At 42.7% G+C, this 19,389-nt stretch overlaps 1 protein-coding gene across 1 annotated transcript; it reads left to right on the forward strand.

Annotated features, from left to right (window-relative positions):
• The first annotated feature begins 741 nt into the window (after positions 1 to 741).
• On the forward strand, positions 742 to 10,426 carry LOC117093516 (histone H3.3A-like). The gene is made up of 2 exons (XM_033228852.1): positions 742 to 814; positions 9,963 to 10,426. Exons 1-2 carry the CDS (start codon positions 742 to 744, stop codon positions 10,385 to 10,387), a joined length of 498 nt encoding a protein of 165 aa, XP_033084743.1. The 3' UTR covers positions 10,388 to 10,426.
• Positions 10,427 to 19,389: the final 8,963 nt, after the last annotated feature.

A 19,389-nucleotide genomic window follows, 5' to 3' on the forward strand; every position in this document is an offset into this window, starting at 1 on the left:
TAGAGGTTCATTGGATTTACCTCATGGTTTCACTTTTGAAAACATATATAAGTGTCTGGATGGTGATGTTAGAGAAGACGGCAATTCCCCAGCTTATTCAAGGCTTCTGAAATATGTGTTTGGAAATTAAAAGACATATTCTGTTGGACTAGGAAGAACAGAGGATTTGATGGAATACATGACCAGACCAGATCCTACTAGATTCTTTTGGAGATGGAGAAAGATGCCTAGGGTATTAGACAAGCCTCATGTGCCTGTTGATTACAAGACCGTATGTATTGTTCCTAAAAATGTGAAGGTTTTTTAATATTTTCAGATTTTAAAATTACGTATGAGAATGTTCAAACCCAAAAATGGGACCGAATAATGAGAATAATATTATAAATCCCCATCATACCCATCATCCTGATTAAACAATTATCAAGATGTTGCCACATTTGTTTCATGCATCCTTCTCTTTACTTCTCCTTTTGCTGAATTATTTTAAAACAAAGCTTATCTATTACCTGACCCCATATATACATTTATGTACATCTCTTAAAAATATGGACTTTTAAACCTTTTTTTACATAGCAATATAATACTTACCAAGTCAACAGTGATATCTTAACACACCAAGTTTTCAGCTGGGGATGGTCCTGGGCCTACTTCTTATTTTGGTTTCACCAAGCAAAAGAGTAAGGCCCTGCTGAAGCTGAGGCAGTGCAATAGACTGTGGAAGCCAAATTTCACACTTCCAATATGCAGAAATACCCCTCACCCCTACTTGCCCCTCCACAGTATTATGAGGATACCGGTATTGCAGTGCACAGAGGTAAAGGGACTGGGAGGCTGGTGGAGCATCACAGAAATTGGAAAGCAATGTAGATTGCTTATCATTTGGAAGTTGGCTTTATTATTTCTGCATCTAAGTTTTTCTTTTTGTTTTTTTCTGACTGGAATAGATCTCTAACATGGAGGTTTTGCAGTACAGGTGTCCAAGGTTGTATTCTTAAAAATAGGACAGCTACATTTTCTATTTTTAAGAGTAATACACTCCTCACACGCCTCATGCCGTGTGGTAGAAGCTTGGTGGGCGGGAGCCAGAGAGTGAAAAAAAGAGGGTCCCTGGAGAAGCTACAAGAAATAGTTGAGTTAGGCCGGGCGCGGTGTCTCAAGCCTGTAATCCCGGCACTTTGGGAGGCCGAGACGGGCGGATCACGAGGTCAGGAGATCGAGACCATCCTGGCGAACACTGTGAAACCCCGTCTCTACTAAAAAATACAAAAAACTACCCGGGCGAGGTGGCGGGCGTCTGTAGTCCCAGCTACTCGGGAGGCTGAGGCAGGAGAATGGCGTGAACCTGGGAGGCGGAGCTTGCAGTGAGCTGAGATCCGGCCACTGCACTCCAGCCCCGGCGACAGAGCAAGACTCTGTCTCAAAAAAAAAAAAAAAGAAATAGTTGAGTTATTTGAAGTAGACTCTATCCAGGTCTTTATGCATCAGGCCTCTGCCAGGCACCTCACATTTTATCTTATCTACTTCTTGGTTATCTTGTCAGTCAAGATTATTATTTTGCTTCTAAAGGCTTAGAGAAGTCAAGTAGGTAAATTTCCCAGGGTCACACAATAAGTTGGTGATGTAGGTAGAATTCACAGCCAGAAACAACTGGTTCTAAAGTTTTCCTGCTTATGGCCGCCCATGATGGCTCACTACTGTAGTCCCAGCACTTTGGGAGGCCAAGGTGGGAGGATCATTTCAGCCCAGGAGTTTAAGACCAGCCTGACCAACATGGAGAAACCCCATCTCTACAAATCTAGCCCAGTGTAGTGGCATGTCCCTGTAGTCCTAGCTACTTGGGAGGCTGAGGTGGGAGGATCACCCGAGCTCAAGGAAGTTGAGACTGCAGTGAGTTGAGATCATGCCACTGCACTCCAGCCTGGGCACAAAGTGAAACTGTCTAAATAAAATAAAATAATAAAGTAAAAAAGGCCAAGCACAGTGGCTTATGGCTGTAATCCCAGCATTTTGGGAGGCCAGGGTGGGCAGATCACAAGGTCAGGAGTTTGAGACTAGCGTGGCCAATATGGCGAAACCCCGTCTCTACTAAACCACAAAAATTAGCCAAGCGTGGTGGTGGGCCCCTGTAGTCCCAGCTACTCTGGAGGCTGAGGGAGGAGAATCACTTCAACCCAGGAGGCAGAGGTTGCAGTGAGCTGAGATCGCACCACTGCACTCTAGCCTGGGTGACAGAGCAAGACGCCGTCTCAAAATAAATAAAATAAATTTTTCCTGCTTCTGTGCATGCATACCATGTAACTGTTATTGCAAGACTATATTTTAAGGCCCAAATTACTGTGCTGCGGAAAATACATGTTATATTTGTAGAAGTATTTACTATCTTTTTGATTTTTAAATAAGGGCTATAAAATTGTATTTAAATTTAGGTAGAAGTCGTAATCAAAATTAATAATAGTGATATGAAGAATAGTAGCAATCATTCATATAGTATTTATTTATGTGCCAGGTACTATTTTAAGGCTTTGCATATATTAACTCATTCAATCTTTCCAACAACTTTATAAGTTGGGTACCATTAGTGTCCCCACTTCACAGATGGAGAAAATGAGGTACAGAATGGTTAAGAAACTAGCCCGAATTACATAGCTAGTAAATGGCAGAGCTGGGATTGGAGCCCCGACAAATTGGCACCAGAATCCATGCAGCATATCTCCTAATAGCAATGCAATATGCGGAGCTATAGAGATTTTAAGATCAAGAAATAGATTCCACAAGCAGTGTAACTGCAGCCATCATGTGGACTTGATTTTGTGGGGCACATGTGATCCAAAATATTCTAGGCAGTTGTCTGCACAAGGACACTTGAGTTTGTCGGATCATTTGCTCCCTAAACTGAAATGTGCTTGGCTCATATCCCATTGCTAAATGTACTTGCATGCATGGTGTGATCCTGAATTTAACTGTTGTATTTATTTCTTTATTTGAAACTCTGGTGTGATAGTTAATACTGAGTGTCAACTTGATTGGATTGGAGCTTGCCAAACAATTGATCCTGAGTGTGTCTGTGAGGGTGTCACCAAAGGAAATTAACATTTGAGTCAGGGGGCTGGGGAAGACAGACCCACCCTTAATCTGGTGGGCACAATCTAGTCAGCTGCCAGTGAACATAAAGCAGGCAGAAAAACCTGAAAAGGCGAGACTGACCTAGCCTCCCAGACTACATATTTCTCCTGTCCTGGATGCTTCCTGCCATCAAATATCAGACTCCAAGTTCTTCAGTTTTGAGGTTCGATTGGCTCTCCTTGCTCCTCGAGCTTGCAGACAGCCTATTGTGGGAACTTCTGATCATGTAAGTTAATACTTAATAAACTCCTATGTATATGTATATGTATATGTATATATAATTAGTTCTGTCTCCCTAGGGAACCCTGACTAATACAGATTTTAGTATCAGGAGTGGTTCTAGAGGAACAGAATATGAAGGATGGAGTTCTTTCATTGGTTTGGGGGTTTCTGGAGTTGACTGCTTAATATGATTACACCCAAAAATGCTAAGGACTCTACTTCTAATAGTGTGGAGAACACTGATAGTCCTTGGTGTGAACTGTTTAGAGAGTTACGCAAAATGAATGCATTTGACACTCCGGATTCACTGCTTGTGAGAGGCAAGGAGCTTAGTGTCTCTATGCATAATACCTTTGACCATATGTGGAGAACCAAGGAACATTATGAAGCTGGTTGGTTGCTCCTAAGTTCAGTGGACAAGGTGATGAAAGAAAATAATGAACTTAGGAATTCTGTCTCCTGGCTTCAGAAGCAGATTCTGCTAAGATTGCCCTGAGTGAGAGTCTTGTTTTTTTTGAGATGGAGTCTTGCACTGTCACGCAGGCTGGAGTGAGGTGGTGCAATCTCAGCTCACTGTAACCTCTACCTCCCGGGTTCAAGCGATTCTCCTGCCTCAGCCTCCTGAGTAGCTGGAATTATAGGCACACACCACCATGCTCAACTAATTTTTGTATTTTTAGTAGAGACGGGTTTCATCTTGTTTGTCAAGCTGGTTTTGAACTCCTGACCTTGTGATCTGCCCGCCTAAGCCTCCCAAAGTGATGGGATTACAGGCGTGAGCCATCATGCCCAGCCCTAGTGAGAGTTTTATGTCCTATAGAGAAATAGCTGAAATTATGGAAAAACAGACACAAGCTTTTATGTGAGTGACTGACATGCAATGAAAGGTGCATGCACAGCCTTGCCAAGTGTCTACTGTTAAAGTGAGGAAGTCGAAAGAATGGGACCCTGCAACTTGGAATGGGGATGTGTGGGAGGACCCTGATGAAGCTGGGGACACTGAGTTTGTAAACTCTGATGAACCTTGTTTGCCAGAAGAATCAGCTTTTCCATCCCTAGTAGTGGCAACGTCCCCTCCCTGACTCATGCTACCATCAGCCTTTCCACCTTTGTCTGAGGAGATGAACCTTGTGCTGCCTGAAGCTACAGTGATGGCCTCCCCTGAGGCAGTTGCCAGGCAAAAAAAAATAGTTGATTCTCCTCAAGAGCCACCCCCAACACCCCTGTTTGCTTTTAGACCTATAACTAGACTAAAGTCCTGGAGGGCCCTTAGAGATGAGGTTGAGAGTGTGACCCATGAGGAGGTATGCTATGCTTGAAAATAACTGCTTGAGTTTTCTAATTTATATAAACAGAAGTCTGGAGAACAGGCATGGGAATGAATATTAAGGGTATGGAATAATGGTGGAAGAAACATAGAGTTGGATCAGGCTGAATTTATTGATTTGGGCCCACTAAGTAGGGACTCTACATCTAATGTTGCAGCTCAGGGAGTTATAAAAGGTTCTAATAGTTTATATGCTTGGTTAGCTGAAAGATGGACTAGAAGATGGCCCACTGTGAGCAAGTTGGAAACATCTGATCTCCCTTGGTTTAATGTAGAGGAAGGGATCCAAAGGCTTAGAGAGATTGGGATGGTGGAGTGGATTAGTCACTTTAGACCCACTCATCCCAGCTGGGAGGGTCCAGAAGATACACCCTTAGACCAACGCTTTGTGAAATAGATTTGTGAGGGCAGCACCTGCATCTTTGAAGAGCTCCATAATTGCTCTTCTCTGTATGTCAGATCTAACAGTGGGAACTGCAAGAACCCAGCTACAAAATTTAAATACGATGGGAATAATTGGATCCCGAGGTGGTAGGGACCAAGTGGTGGCACTCAACCATCAAAGGCAAGGTGGGCATAGCTACCATAACGGACAGCAGAGACAAAGCCGCAATCAGAATAGTCTGACTTGTGAAGAGCTCTGGCAATGGCTAATTAACCACGGTGTTCCTAGAAGTGAAATTGTTAGGAAGCCTACTGCATTCCTACTTAATTTATATAAGCAGAAAACTTTCAGGTCGAATGGACTGAAGACTAATTTGAATTACATAAACAGAGAATCACAGCACATCAATCAACTTCCAGACTTGAGCCAGTTTACAGACCCAGAACCCCTTGAATGAAGGGGAGGCCAGATCCTCTTGAGGAAGGACCCCACTACATTACCGACAATTTATGCAGTGAATCTTTCTCCCACACTTCCCCAAGGAGACCTCCAGCCTTTTACCAGGGTAATTGTGCATTGGAGAAAGAGAAATGATCAGACATTTCGGGGACTACTGGACACTGGCTCTGAGCTGACATTGGTTCCAGAGGACCCAAAACATCATATGTGGTTCTCCAGTTAAAGTAGGGGCTTATAGAGGTCAGTTAATTAATGGAGTTTTAGCTCATGTCTGACTTACAGTGGGTCCCTGGACTCATCCTCTGGTCATTTCCCCAGGCCAGAATGGATAATTGGCAAAGACATACTTAGCAGCTAGCAGAACCTCCGCATTGGCTCCCTGACTGGTACGTGAGGGCTATAATGGTGCGAAAGGCCAAATGGAAGCCATTAGAGCTAGAAAAATAGTAAATCAAAAACAATACCACATCCCTGGAGGGACTGCGGAGATTAATGCCACCATCAAAGACTTGAAAGACGCAGGGGTGGTGATTCTCACCACATCCCCATTCAACTCTCCCATTTGGCCTGTGCAGAAGACAGATGAATCTTGGAGAATGACAGTGGATTATCACAAGCTTAACCAAGCTGTGATTTCAATTGCAGCTGCTGTACCAGATGTGGTTTCATTGCTTGAGCAAATTAACATATCTCCTGGTACCTGGTATGCAGCCAATTTGGCAAATGCCTTTTTCTCCATTCCTGTCCAAAAGATTCACCAGAAGCAATTTGCCTTCAGCTGGCAAGGCCAGCAATATACCTTTACTGTCCTGCCTCAGGGATATATCAACTCTCCGGCTTTGTGTCAGAATCTTATTCGAAGAGACCTTGATGGCTTTTTGCTTCTGCAATATATCACACTAGTCTATTACGTGGATGACATTATGCTGATTGGATCCAATGAGCAAGAAGTAGCAAACACACTGGACTTATTGGTGAGACATTTGCATGCCAGAAGATGGGAAATAAATCCGACTAAAATTCAGGGACCTTCTACCTTAGTAAAATTTCTGGGGGTCCAGTGGTATGGTGCCTGACCAAATATGCCTTCTAAGTTGAAGGGTAAGTTGCTGCATTTGGCCCCTCCTACAACCAAAAAAGAGGCACAACACCTAGTTGGCCTATTCGAATTTTGGAAGAAACACATTCCTCATTTGGGTGTGTTATTCTGACCCATTTATTGAGTGACCTGAAAGGCTGCCAGTTTTGAGTGGGGTCCAGAACAGAAGAAGGCTCTGCAACAGGTCCAGGGTGCTGTGCAAGCTGCTCTGCCACTTGGGCCATATGACCCAGCAGATCCAATGGTGCTTGAGGTGTCAGTGGCAGATAGGGATGCTGTTTGGAGCCTTTGGCAGGTCCCCATAGGTGAATCACAGTAGAGGCCTCTAGGATTTTGGAACAGGGCCCTGCCATCTTCTGCAGGTAATTACTCTCCTTTTGAGAGACAGCTCTTGTCTTGTTACTGGGCTTTGGTGGAAACTGATTGTTTGACTATGGGTCATGAAGTCACCATGCGACCTGAACTGCCTATCATGAACTGGGTGCTTTCTGATCCATCTAGTTATAAAGTGAGTCGTGTACAGCAGCATTCCATCATCAAACGGAAGTGGTATATATGTGGTCAGGCTTAAGCAGGTCCTGAAGGCACAAGTAAGTTACATGAAGAAGTGGCTCAAATGCCCATAGTCTCTACTCCTGCCCCCCTGTCTTCTTTCCCCTAGCCTGCGTAAATGGCCTCATGGGGAGTTCCCTATGGTCAACTGACAGAGGAAGAGAAGACTAGGGCCTGGTTCACAGATGATTCTGCACGATATGCAGGCACCACCTGAAAGTGGACAGCTGCAGCACTACAGCCCCTTTCTAGGACAACACTGAAGGACAGCGGTGAAGCCAAATCTTCCCAGTGGGTAGCACTTCAAGCAGTGCATCTGGTTGCGCACTTTGCATGGAAGGAGAAATGGCCAGATGAGCAATTATGTACTGATTCATGGGCTGTAGCCAATGGTTTGGCTGGATGGTCAGGGACTTGAAAGAAGCATGACTGGAAAATTGGTGACAAAGAAATGTGGGGAGGAGGTATGTTGATGGGCCTCTCTGAGTGGTCAAAAATTGTGAAGATATTTGTATCCCATGTGAGTGCTCACCAACAGGTGATCTCAGCAGAGGAGGATTTTAATAATCAAGTGGATAGGATGACCCATTCTGTGGATGCCACTCAGCCTCCTTCCCCAGCCACCCCTGTCATCGCCCACTGGGCCCATGAACAAAGTAGCCATGGGGGCAGGGATGGAGGTTATGGATGGGCTCAATAACGTGGACTTCCACTCACCAAGGCTGACCTGGCTACAGCCACTGCTGAATGCCCAATTTGCCATCAGCAGAGACCAACGCTGAGCCCTTGATATGGCACCATTCCTTGGGGTGATCAACTAGCCACCTGGTGGCAGGTTGATTATATTGGACCTCTTCCATCATGGTCCTCACTGCAATAGACACTTACTCTGGATATGGATTTGCCTATCCTGCATGCAATGCTTCTGCCAAGACTAACATCCGTGGACTCACAGAATCCCTTATCCACTGTCATGATATTCCACACAGCACTGCCTCTGACCAAGGCACTCACTTTATGGCTAAAGAAGTGTAGCAGTGGGCTTATGCTCATGGAATTCCCTGGCCTTACCTTGTTCCCCATCATCCTGAAGCAGCTGGATTGACAGAATGGTGGAATGGCCTTTTGAAGTCACAATTACAATGCCAACTAGGTGACAAAACTTTGCGGGGTGGGGCAAAGTTCTCCAGAAGGCCATGTATGCTCTGAATCAGTGTCCAATATATGGTACTGTTTTTCCCATAGTCAGGATTCATGCATCCAGGAATCAAGGGGAGGAGGTGGAAGTGGCACCACTCACCGTCACCCCTAGTGATCCACTAGCAAAAATTTTGCTTCCTATTCCTGCGACATTATGTTCTGCTGGCCTAGAGGTCTTAGTTCCAGAAGGAGGAACGCTGCCACCAGGAGACACAACAATGACGCCATTAAACTGGAAGTTAAGATGGCCACCTGGACACTTTGGGCTCCTCCTACCTTTAAGTCAACAGGCTAAGAAGGGAATTACAGTGTTGACTGTGGTGATTGACCCGGACTATCAAGATTAAATCAATCTACTACTCCATAATAGAGGTAAGGAAGAGTATGCATAGAATAGAGGAGACCCATTAGGGCATCAATTAGTATTACCATGCCCTGTGATAAAGGTCAATGGGAAACTCCAACAGCTCGATCCAGGGAGGGCTACAAATGGTCCAGACCCCTCAGGAATGAAGGTTTGGGCCACTCCACCAGGAAAGAAACCACAACCTGTTGAGGTGCTTGCTGAAGGCAAAGGAAATATTGAATGGGTAGTAGAAGAATGTAGTAATCAAGACCAGCTATGACCACATGACCAACTGCAGCAACGAGGACTATAACTCTCATGAATATTTCCTCCTTCTTTTATTAAAAAACGTGTTTGTGTGTGTATACACTTGTACTAAGCAAATATCCTCATTTTATTTCCTTTTCCTTTATCATGTGACATAAGATTTATTGACTTCATAGCAGCATTTAAGTATAGTAAACTTTATGTAACAGTTTTTGAGTTGGGGATTGGTGCATTTCTGGTTGTACAAAGGATAGTGGTATTATGTTAGGGGTAATAATGACCTTATTATTGTCTTTATTTGAAGATTATGTATGATCTCAGGAGATGTGTATGGGTTCAAGTTGACAAGGGGTGGACTTGTGATGGTTAATACTGAGTGTCAACTTGGTTGGATTGAAGGATGCAAAGTTTTGTTCCTGGGTGTATCTGTGAGGGTGTCACCAAAGGAGATTAACATTTGAGTCAGGGGGCTGGGGAAGACAGACCCACCCTTAATCTGGTGGGCAAAATCTAGTCAGCTGCCAGTGAACATAAAGCAGGCAGAAAAACCTGAAAAGGTGAGACTGGCCTAGCCTACCAGCCTCCATCTTTCTCCCATGCTGGATGTTTCCTGCCCTCAAACATCAGACTCCAAGTTCTTCACTTTTGAGACTCAGACTGACTCTCCTTGCTCCTCAAGCTTACAGACAGCCTATTGTGGGATCTTCTGATCATGTAAGTTAATACTTAATAAACTCCCATATATGTAGTTATATATAGTTTTATATATAGTTATAAATATATATAATATATATTATATTATATATAGATAATGTATTATATATAAATACATAAAAAGCTATATGTATTTTTACATATTTATATATATGAAATATAAATAGAACTATCGGTGTTCGCAGCCGCTGCCGCGCCGCAGTCGCTCTCTAACGCCAGCGCCGCCTCTCGCTCGCCGAGCTCCAGGAGAAGAAGGGGGGTAAGTAAGGAGGTCTCTGTACCACGGCTGGTACAAAGCAGACTGCCCGCAAATCGACTGGTGGTAAAGCACCCTGGAAGCAACTGGCTTCAAAAGCCGCTCGCAAGAGTGCGCCCTCTACTGGAGGGGTGAAGAAACCTCATCGCTACAGGCCTGGTACTGTGGTGCTCCCTGCAATTAGACATTATCAGAAGTTCACTGAACTTCCGATTCGCAAACTTCCCTTCCAGCGTCTGGTGCGAGAAATTGCTCAGGACTTTAAAACAGATCTGCGCTTCCAGAGCGCAGCTATCAGTGCTTTGCAGGAGGCAAGTGAGGCCTATCTGGTTGGCCTTTTTGAAGACACCACCCTGTGTGCTATCCATGCCAAACGTGTAACAATTATGCCAAAAGACATCCAACTAGCACGCCGCATACGTGGAGAACGTGCTTAAGAATCCACTATGATGGGAAACATTTCATTCTCAAAAAAAGAAAAAAAAAATTCTCTTCTTCCTGTTATTGGTAGTTCTGAACGTTAGATATTTTTTTTCCATGGGGTCAAAAAGTACCTAAGTATATGATTGCGAGTGGAAAAATAGGGGACAGAAATCAGGTGTTGGCAGTTTTTCCACTTTCATTTGTGTGTGAATTTTTAATATAAATGCAGAGGCGTAAAGCATTAATGCAAGTTAAAATGTTTCAGTGAACAAGTTTCAGCAGTTCAACTTTATAATAATTATAAATAAACCTGTTAAATTTCTCTGGACAATGCCAGCATTTGGATTTTTTTAAAACAAGTAAGTTTCTTATTGACGGCAACTAAATGGTGTTTGTAGCATTTTTATCATACAGTAGATTCCATCCATTCACTATACTTTTCTAACTGAGTTGTCCTACATGCAAGTACATGTTTTTAATGTTGTCTGTCTTCTGTGCTGTTCCTGTAAGTTTTCTATTAAAATACATTAAACTATAAAAAAATAAATAAATAGAACTATCTCCTATTAGTTCTGTCCCTCTAGGGAACCCTGACTAATATATCTGGTTTCCCAATGTTGGTGGATTGTCTTCCAGATGAGAATAAATCCAGCTTTTCACTGGGAAAAGCCAGCAGTTTCTCCAAGTGCTAGGAGGTAGAATATAGTCTTAAAACATTAATAATCTAGAAATAGAAAATATTAACTGTTGTCTCCTTACAGATTTGGGGAGGAACATTGCTAGAAATTAATTCACTTCTTTTTTTTTTTTTTTTTTTTTTTTTTTTTGAGACGGAGTCTCGCTCTGTCGCCGGACTGGAGTGCAGTGGCCGGATCTCGGCTCACTGCAAGCTCCGCCTCCCGGGTTTAGGCCATTCTCCTGCCTCAGCCTCCGAGTAGCTGGGACTACAGGCGCCCGCCACCTCGCCCGGCTAGTTTTTTTTTTTTTTTTTTTTGAGACGGAGTCTTGCTCTGCCACCCAGGCTGGAGTGCAGTGGCCGGATCTCAGCTCACTGCAAGCTCCGCCTCCCGGGTTTATGCCATTCTCCTGCCTCAGCCTCCGAGTAGCTGGACTACAGGCGCCCGCCTCGTCGCCCGGCTAGTTTTTTGTATTTTTAAGTAGAGACAGGGTTTCACCGTATTAGCCAGGATGGTCTCGATCTCCTGACCTCGTGATCCCCCGTCTCGGCCTCCCAAAGTGCTGGGATTACAGGCTTGAGCCACCGCGCCCGGCCTTTAATTCACTTCTTAATTCAATTTTCAGCGAACAGTGGTTTCCTTTTAGACCTAAACTACTCTTATAAAAACAGCAAAACTTGTAAGTGGAGAGGGAGGCCAGGGGATGGGGATGACAAAAGAAAATAAGAAAAAGAAAACAAACCCTAAAGGTTTCACATTAATAGCTTGTGACTTTTAAAATTAATATCTTTTTCCAAGAAGGTGTGATTTTGCATTAAGTATGTGACTTCAAAAGTTTTGCAACACTATTTAGTGTTGTTTTATCATACATCCTGTAGTTAATATTTTCCACAAAATAACAACTTTCTCATTTCAATTCTCCAGCCTCAGCCTCCCCAGTAGCTGGGATTTCAGGCACCTGCCACCATGCTTAGCAAATTTTTGTATTTTTAGGAGAGACAGGTTTTCACAATATTGGCCAGGATAGTCTGGAACTTCTGACCTCAAGTGATCCAACTGCCTTGGCCTCCCAAAGTGCTGGGATTACAGGTGTGAGCCACCGTGCTCAGGCTAAAGTACACTTATTTTAATCTAGATGGGGTTTGCCTTTAAAGTCCTGTGAATCAAGTGCCCTGTTGAGCTACTAGGGGAAAATCAGAAGGTGGAGCATGTTCATATTCACGTGACTTGTTACTTTCTTAAAGAATGAATTTTCGTATTACATTTTTATTGCTTCCATGAATATCACATGCTAAAAGCCTTATTGTGTAAAATGGGTACCTCTTTGCAGATTATATAATATCATTTGAATCATAAATTCAAACTCTGAAAGTACTAATTATAAAGTGTGGTCATGTGACGAGAAAATAAAACTGCTTCTCTTATTACTGTGCTGCTTTGGTCACAGCATTATAAATTGATACAACCTTTTTAAAAAAGCAAGTTTGAAATACTCCAAAAATGATTCAGCTGTCAAAGCTTCATGAACCAGTATTTCCACTTCTGAGAACTGAAATGAGGAAATAATCTAAAATATGGAATGCTATGTTCGTGAAAATGTCTATTGCCATGTTATATACCATGTTTTATAATAGTATAAAATTGGAAGCAAGAAGAAAAAAATTGGAAGCAAGGTAAATGCTAAAAATGGAAAATGTATAACTTTAGTTATAATGTAAAACAGGAAGCAACCTTTATGTTTGAAATAGGGGGGCCAGGTGCAGTGGTTCACGCCTGTAATCCAAACACTTTGGGAGACCGAGGCGGGCGGATTGCCTGAGCTCAGGAGTTCGAGACCAGCCTGGGCAAGGCAGTGAAACCCCGTTTCTACTAAAATACAAAAAAAAAAAAAAAATTAGCTGGGTGTGGTGGCGTGTGCCTGTAAACCCAACTACTCAGGAAGCAGAGACAGGAGAATCACTTGAACTTGGGAGGCAGAGGTTGCAGTGAGCCAAGATTGCACCACTGCAATCCAGCCTGGGTGACAGAGCAAGACGCCATTTCAAAAAAAAAAAAAAAAAAGAATAGGGGAATGATCTACAGAAGGTCCCTAACATCTCAGTTCAATTTCGATGTTAAAACCAATCCATGTGCCAAGGATTTTTCTTTTTTTTTTTTTTGAGACGGAGTCTCACTCTGTTGCCCAGGCTGGAGTGCAGCGCCTGGATCTCAGCTCACTGCAAGCTCCGCCTCCCGGGTTTATGCCATTCTCCTACCTCAGCCTCCCGAGTAGCTGGGACTACAGGCACCCGCCACCACGCCCGGCTAGTTTTTTCATATTTTTTTTAGTAGAGACGGGGTTTCACTGTGTTAGCCAGGATGGTCTCTATCTCCTGATCTCGTGATCCGCCCGTCTCGGCCTCCCAAGTGCTGGGATTACAGGATTGAGTCACCGCGCCCGGCCTTTTTTTTCCTTTTTTTTTTTTGAGACGGAGTCTCACTCTGTTGCCCAGGCTGGAGTGCAGCGCCTGGATCTCAGCTCACTGCAAGCTCCGCCTCCCGGTTTATGCCATTCTCCTACCTCAGCCTCCCGAGTAGCTGGGACTACAGGCACCCGCCACCACGCCCGGCTAGTTTTTTCATATTTTTTTTAGTAGAGACGGGGTTTCACTGTGTTAGCCAGGATGGTCTCTATCTCCTGATCTCGTGATCCGCCCGTCTCGGCCTCCCAAAGTGCTGGGATTACAGGATTGAGTCACCGCGCCCGGCCTTTTTTTTCCTTTTTTTTTTTGAGATGGAGTCTCACTCTGTAGCCCAGGCTGGAGTGCAGTGGCACCATCTCTGCTCACTGCAACTTCCGCCTCCCGAGTTCAAGTGATTCTCCTGCCTCAGCCTCCCAAGTAGCTGGGACTACAGGCATGCACTACCATGCCTGGCTAATTTTTGTATTTTTAGTAGAGACGAGGTTTCACCATATTAGGCTGGTCTCGAACTCCTGACCTTCCACCTGCCTTGGCCTCCCAAAGTGCTGGGATTACAGACATGAGCCACCGCCACACACACACAGTTTTAGAGATGGTATTTGGTTCACCATAAAATACAAAGGGTACTTTTATTGGGGTGGGGTTTTTCAAGTTAAAAAAAAGTTGACTTGAATGTGCATTTGCTATTAAAACACACAATGGGATAGCCATCCACTGAATTAAATGACTTTATTATATGGAATTAGCATCAAATGTAGTGTAAAAGCTGCATAAAAGTTCATGCTGCTTTTTGCGTTCATCTGTTTTGTTTTGCTTTTTTCTGATATGGAGTCTGACTCACTCTCTTGCCCAGGCTGGAGTGCAGTGGTGTGATCTCGGCTCACTGCAACCTCCATTTCCCGGGTTCAAGCAATGCTCCTGCCTCGGCCTCTTGAGTACCTGGGACTACACGTGTGTGCCACTATCCCTGGTTATTTATTTTATTTTTAGTACAGTCGGGGTTTCACCATGTTGGCCAGGCTGGTCTTGAACCCCTGATCTCAAGTGATCCACCCACCTCAGCCTCCCAAAGTGCTGGGATTAAGGCATGAGCCACGGCGTCTGGCTGCATTCATCTGTTTTAATTCAGTATTTTGACTAACCAAGCTACTTGGATGGCACCCTTATCAAATGTTCACCCTAAACATGTCTATGAGTTATCATGTTTACACTTTCAGTTACGTTAAACTCTGGTTGTAGCCTACATTATTGTCTATTTTGCAAATGAGGGGTTGGTTACATCTTTCTACTCTCTTTTCTGTTTTGTAGAAACTAATGCTAAAAAAATTGTTTTCCCCAGACCCAAGGTCAATAGCAGTTTGTTTTTACAGTAGAGATCCTGAACATTCCCCACGAAGGTAAATGGTTCCAAATCTAAATATCTAAAATAACTAGATGTATTTGGTTATTTCACATTTTCCTCAAATTTGTTTCAGAGTAATGCAATATGAGCCACACTTCAAGTTAATGAGAATTTAGTTTTGTCTTGCTTTCAAACAACTAAATTAGGCTGTGATAGCTCATACCTTTGAGTACATTTATTTGCAACTCAAAAGTACTTGGACTTAGTAACATGGAAATATGTAAGTTCACTTAATTTATTATGAAATAAGGAAAGAGAAAGATTATGCATCTTCTTAAGATCTTTCATTGTGCATTGTAGACAGTACTCCCATTTCCTGAACAAAAGATTATGCCAGAAAACAGGACTGGGGCATCGGTGCTGCATCCATACAGCTAGTCATTCAGTGCCTCCAACTTCCTATGCTCCTTCCCACATGAATAGCTCGATCAGAAGAAAGTGATGTTTACAGCTTAGGTGACACTACCATGTTGCAGTTGTATAAGCAAGCAAAGGGACTGTCAGTTTTGTTTTTGTTTTTTTTTTTTTTTGAGACGGAGTCTCGCTCTTTATCCAGGCTAGAGTGCACTGGTGTGATCTCGGCTCACGGCAACTGCTACCTCCCCAGTTCAAGCGATTCTCCTGCCTCAGCCTCCTAAGTAGCTGAGATTACGGGTGCGTGCCACCATGTCCAGCTAATTTTTGTATTTTTAGTAGAAACGGGTTTCACCATGTTGGCCAGTATGGTCTCGAACTCCTGACCTTAGGTGTTCTGCCCGCCTTGGCCTCCAAAAGTGCTGGGATTACAGGCGTGAGCCTCCGCGCCCGGTCCAGTGTTTTGGTGTTATAAACAATGCTGTTGTGAGCATTTTTGTGAACATTTATATATTTGAAGGGTAAATACCATGGAATCAGGGAATCAAAGGGCATATGCAAATAACATTGTGTTCAATATTGTGAAATTGCCTGCCAGAGATGCACTAATTTATACTCTAAAAAATAATGCCCATTTCCTTAAAAAGTGCCCATTTTTCCTTATTTGGGGAGCAGGGGCTGACTGAGACATCCACTGAATATCATTTTAGACCCAGAACCAGAAACCCTGATTAGAAATATCTGCTTACCAAGCAAAAAGAAGAGGGATGTACCATTCCTGCCTTTTTGACTTTTTATTTATTCAATTACAAATTTTTGAACACTTCATTTATTTATATAAAACACTGTGAGAACATTGCTAAAATGCATTTCAGTACCTCTCCTGTCGTTTCATATGTTCCTTCTCTATTTTATTTTTCTCCTTTGCACTTAGTAGCTACTGTATCGTTAACTTATTTGTTAATAGTTATATAGAATAGAGGAATACAGAATAATATACATTTATTTTTACATTATTAAGGTCATATGCTTAAGATGTTATTTTGTAAGTTTTTCTTCCTCCTAATATTTCTTTGAGATAGTTTCTTGGCTGTACAGAAAGTTCCTCCTCATTCATTTTAACTTCTACTTAGCCTGACATATTTTAGATGTACCTTCATATATTTATCCCTTCTCATATTAATATACATTTAGGATTGTCTTTGACCATTCCTGACTTTTAAGATAGCAAATTCCAAGCTTTTGTGCATGTGTGTATGTATGTGCATATGGATATGTATGTAGGTACAACAAGGCTTAAATATGCCACTATTCTATTGAATCTAGTTGTTTTGGAGCACCAGGAACTAAGTGCAGTTCTGAGTCCTGTATCCTGGCATTGGGCTTCAAGAGGTCAGACAGAGTCCCATTTTGTTGATGAGCTGAAGCCCCAGGCAAAGATGCTTTAGCAACCTGGCTTATGTGACTCTGAGACATGCTCATTGTATTTGCAGTTTTAGGAGCCATGTTTGGCATTTCAGGAAAGTATTAATAAGTGAACGACATTGACCAAAAAGAGACCCAAGGTTAAAAACAAAACTAAACAACAATAACAGTAATGGTGTTCTAAGGGCCAACCTCAATTGGCAGAAATTCATTCACTGAAGAAACATTTATTGAGTGGTCTACCATATGCCTGACTCTGTGACAGCAGTCAAAAGAACAGTAGAAATCCCTATCCTCATGGAACATATTGGGAAGGGAGATAGACAGTAAATTAAATGAGAAAAACATATTGTGAGTTAGATAGTGATAAGTGCTAAGAAGAAAAATAAGGCAGGAAAAGGAAATGGAGAGAGCCAGGATTTACAGATGAGTTCTCCTCAAGTGATAATTGAGTACAGATCTGAGGTAGTTAGGTGCATGCTGGCGGAAAAGCATTCCAGGCAGAGGGAACTGCAAGGGCAAAGGACTGAAGCTGGAGCATGCCTGGGGTTCAGGGATTGGCAGAGGCCAGTGGCCAGAGTGTGTTGAGGGAAGAGGAGGGTAGCAGGAGATGAGGTTGGAGAAGAACAGGGGCCAGAACATGCAGGGGCTAGAAGTTTGTGGTGACAAATTTAGCTTTAACTCTGACTGAGATAGTCACTCAAGGGTTTTGAGCAGACAAGTGTCAGGAGCCTTTGAAATGATCACTTCTCAGTATGGAGCATGACACTACTGTTTTACCGGGAGAAAGATATTCCAGAGAGAAGAAATTGAGAAAACTGAACAGTTTTCGTGAGTTTTGTATTCTTTCATGTATGCATGGGTGAGCAGAATACTTCAAGAATAATTATAGAAGTGGTTTGATGATAAGTCATTACTGGAATTTATACAGAAAATGGACTTATGATGTTTAGAAGGTATAGTACTGAGGTTTCAGCTAAAGTAGGATGTTTTTACTTTATTTTTATTTATTTATTTATTTGGAGATGGAGTCTCACTCTGTGGCCTAGGCTGGAGTATAGGGGCATGATCTCAGCTCACTGCAACCTCTGCCAGGTTCAAGCAATTCTCCTGCCTCAGCCTCCCAAGTGGCAGGGACTACAGGCGCCTGCGGCCACGCCCAGCTAATTTTTTGTATTTTAGTAGAGACAGGGTTTCACCGTGTTGTCCAGGCTGGTCTCGAACTCCTGAGCTCAGAGGCAATCTGCCTGCCTCCCCTCCCCTCCCAAAGTGCTAGGATTACAGGCACGAGCCAGAAGTTTATACTTTTTAACCTTTTTCCTGTTTGCCCTAAAAATACTTACTGGTGGCGCTTGTGGCTGGGGTGTTTACTGGCAATAACTTTGCCACAAAATATCATGCATTTATTATTTTCACATTGCTCTAGTATATTAACTTTGGAAACAAAAGACATCATTCTATTCATAGCATTCTGTTTTTAGTAGTGGTATTTCCATTAATTCTTGATCTCCGAAAACATCAAATCCTGGAAAGTGTAGCGTTCCTATCATGAGGTTAACATTGTTCTCCAACAGCTATTGGACAAAGATTCCTTTGATTAATCCAATTTTTCTGAAATAGATGATTCTGATGATTCAGGCGATTCTAATGTTACCTCTGTTTAGAAATCACTAACAGTTTTTATATTTTATTTTCACATTGAAAATTGGTCAGATTTGCTTCAGCCTCAAAGATCGCGCTTATGTAAAGTTAAATGAGCGCTGGTAGCGAGCTGCACTGTTTTTCTTTCTAAATGGGAAAGGGGTTGACTTTTAAAAATACATTTAGAGGATACAAGTGCAGATTTTTTTACTTGCGTATATTGCATGTGTGAGCTTTGAGAATGTACTCATCACCTGTAGTGTAAACATTGTTCCCAATAGGTAGGTAATTTTTTTTTTTTTTTTTTGAGACAAAGTTTCCCTCTTGTTGCCCAGGCTAGAGTGCATTGGTGTGATCTCTGCTTGTTGCAAACTCCGCCTCCCTGGTTCAAGCAATTCTCCTGCCTCAGCCTCTTCAGTAGCTGGGATTACAGGCATGCGCCACCACGCCCAGCTAATTTTGTAATTTTAGTAGAGTCAGGGTTTCTCCATGTTGATCAGGCTGGTCTCAAACTCACAATCTCAGGTGATCCACCTGCCTCGGCCTCCCAAAGTGCTGGGATTACAAGCGTGAGCCATCGTGCCTGGCCAATAGGTAACTTTTCAATCCTCACCCCACTTCCACCATCCCACATTTTGTAGTCTCCAGTATCTATTATTCCACTCTGTGTGTCCATGTGTACTGATTGTTTAGTTCCTACTTATGTGTGGCATTTCACTTTCTGTTTCTGAATTATTTCACTTAGGATAATGGTCTCCAATTCCATCCATGTTGCTGAAAAATACATGATTTCATTTTTTTCTGTGGCTGAGTAGTATTCCATGGTGTGTATGTGTGTGTGTGTGTATATATATACGTATATACATATATCCATATATATGTATATATATACACATATCCATATATATGTATATATATACACACATATGTCGCATTTTCTTTATGTAGTCCTCCCATGATGAATACTTACATTGATTCCATCTCTTTGTTATTGTGAATAGTGCTGTGATAAACATAGGAGAGCAGGTATCTTTTTGATACAATAATTTCTGTCC

The sequence above is a fragment of the Trachypithecus francoisi genome, unplaced genomic scaffold (assembly GCF_009764315.1).
Source record: "Trachypithecus francoisi isolate TF-2019V2 unplaced genomic scaffold, Tfra_2.0 Lachesis_group12, whole genome shotgun sequence".
Lineage (NCBI taxonomy): Eukaryota > Metazoa > Chordata > Mammalia > Primates > Cercopithecidae > Trachypithecus > Trachypithecus francoisi.

What these genes read in the sequence shown, in the direction of transcription:
- LOC117093516 (XM_033228852.1), top strand. Translation starts at nt 742, where the DNA reads ATGCAGAAATACCCCTCACCCCTACTTGCCCCTCCACAGTATTATGAG. An exon ending in CGGTATTGCAGTGCACAGAG is followed by an intron (nt 815 to 9,962) that starts GTAAAGGGACTG and finishes GGGGTAAGTAAG; the next exon opens with GAGGTCTCTGTACCACGGCT.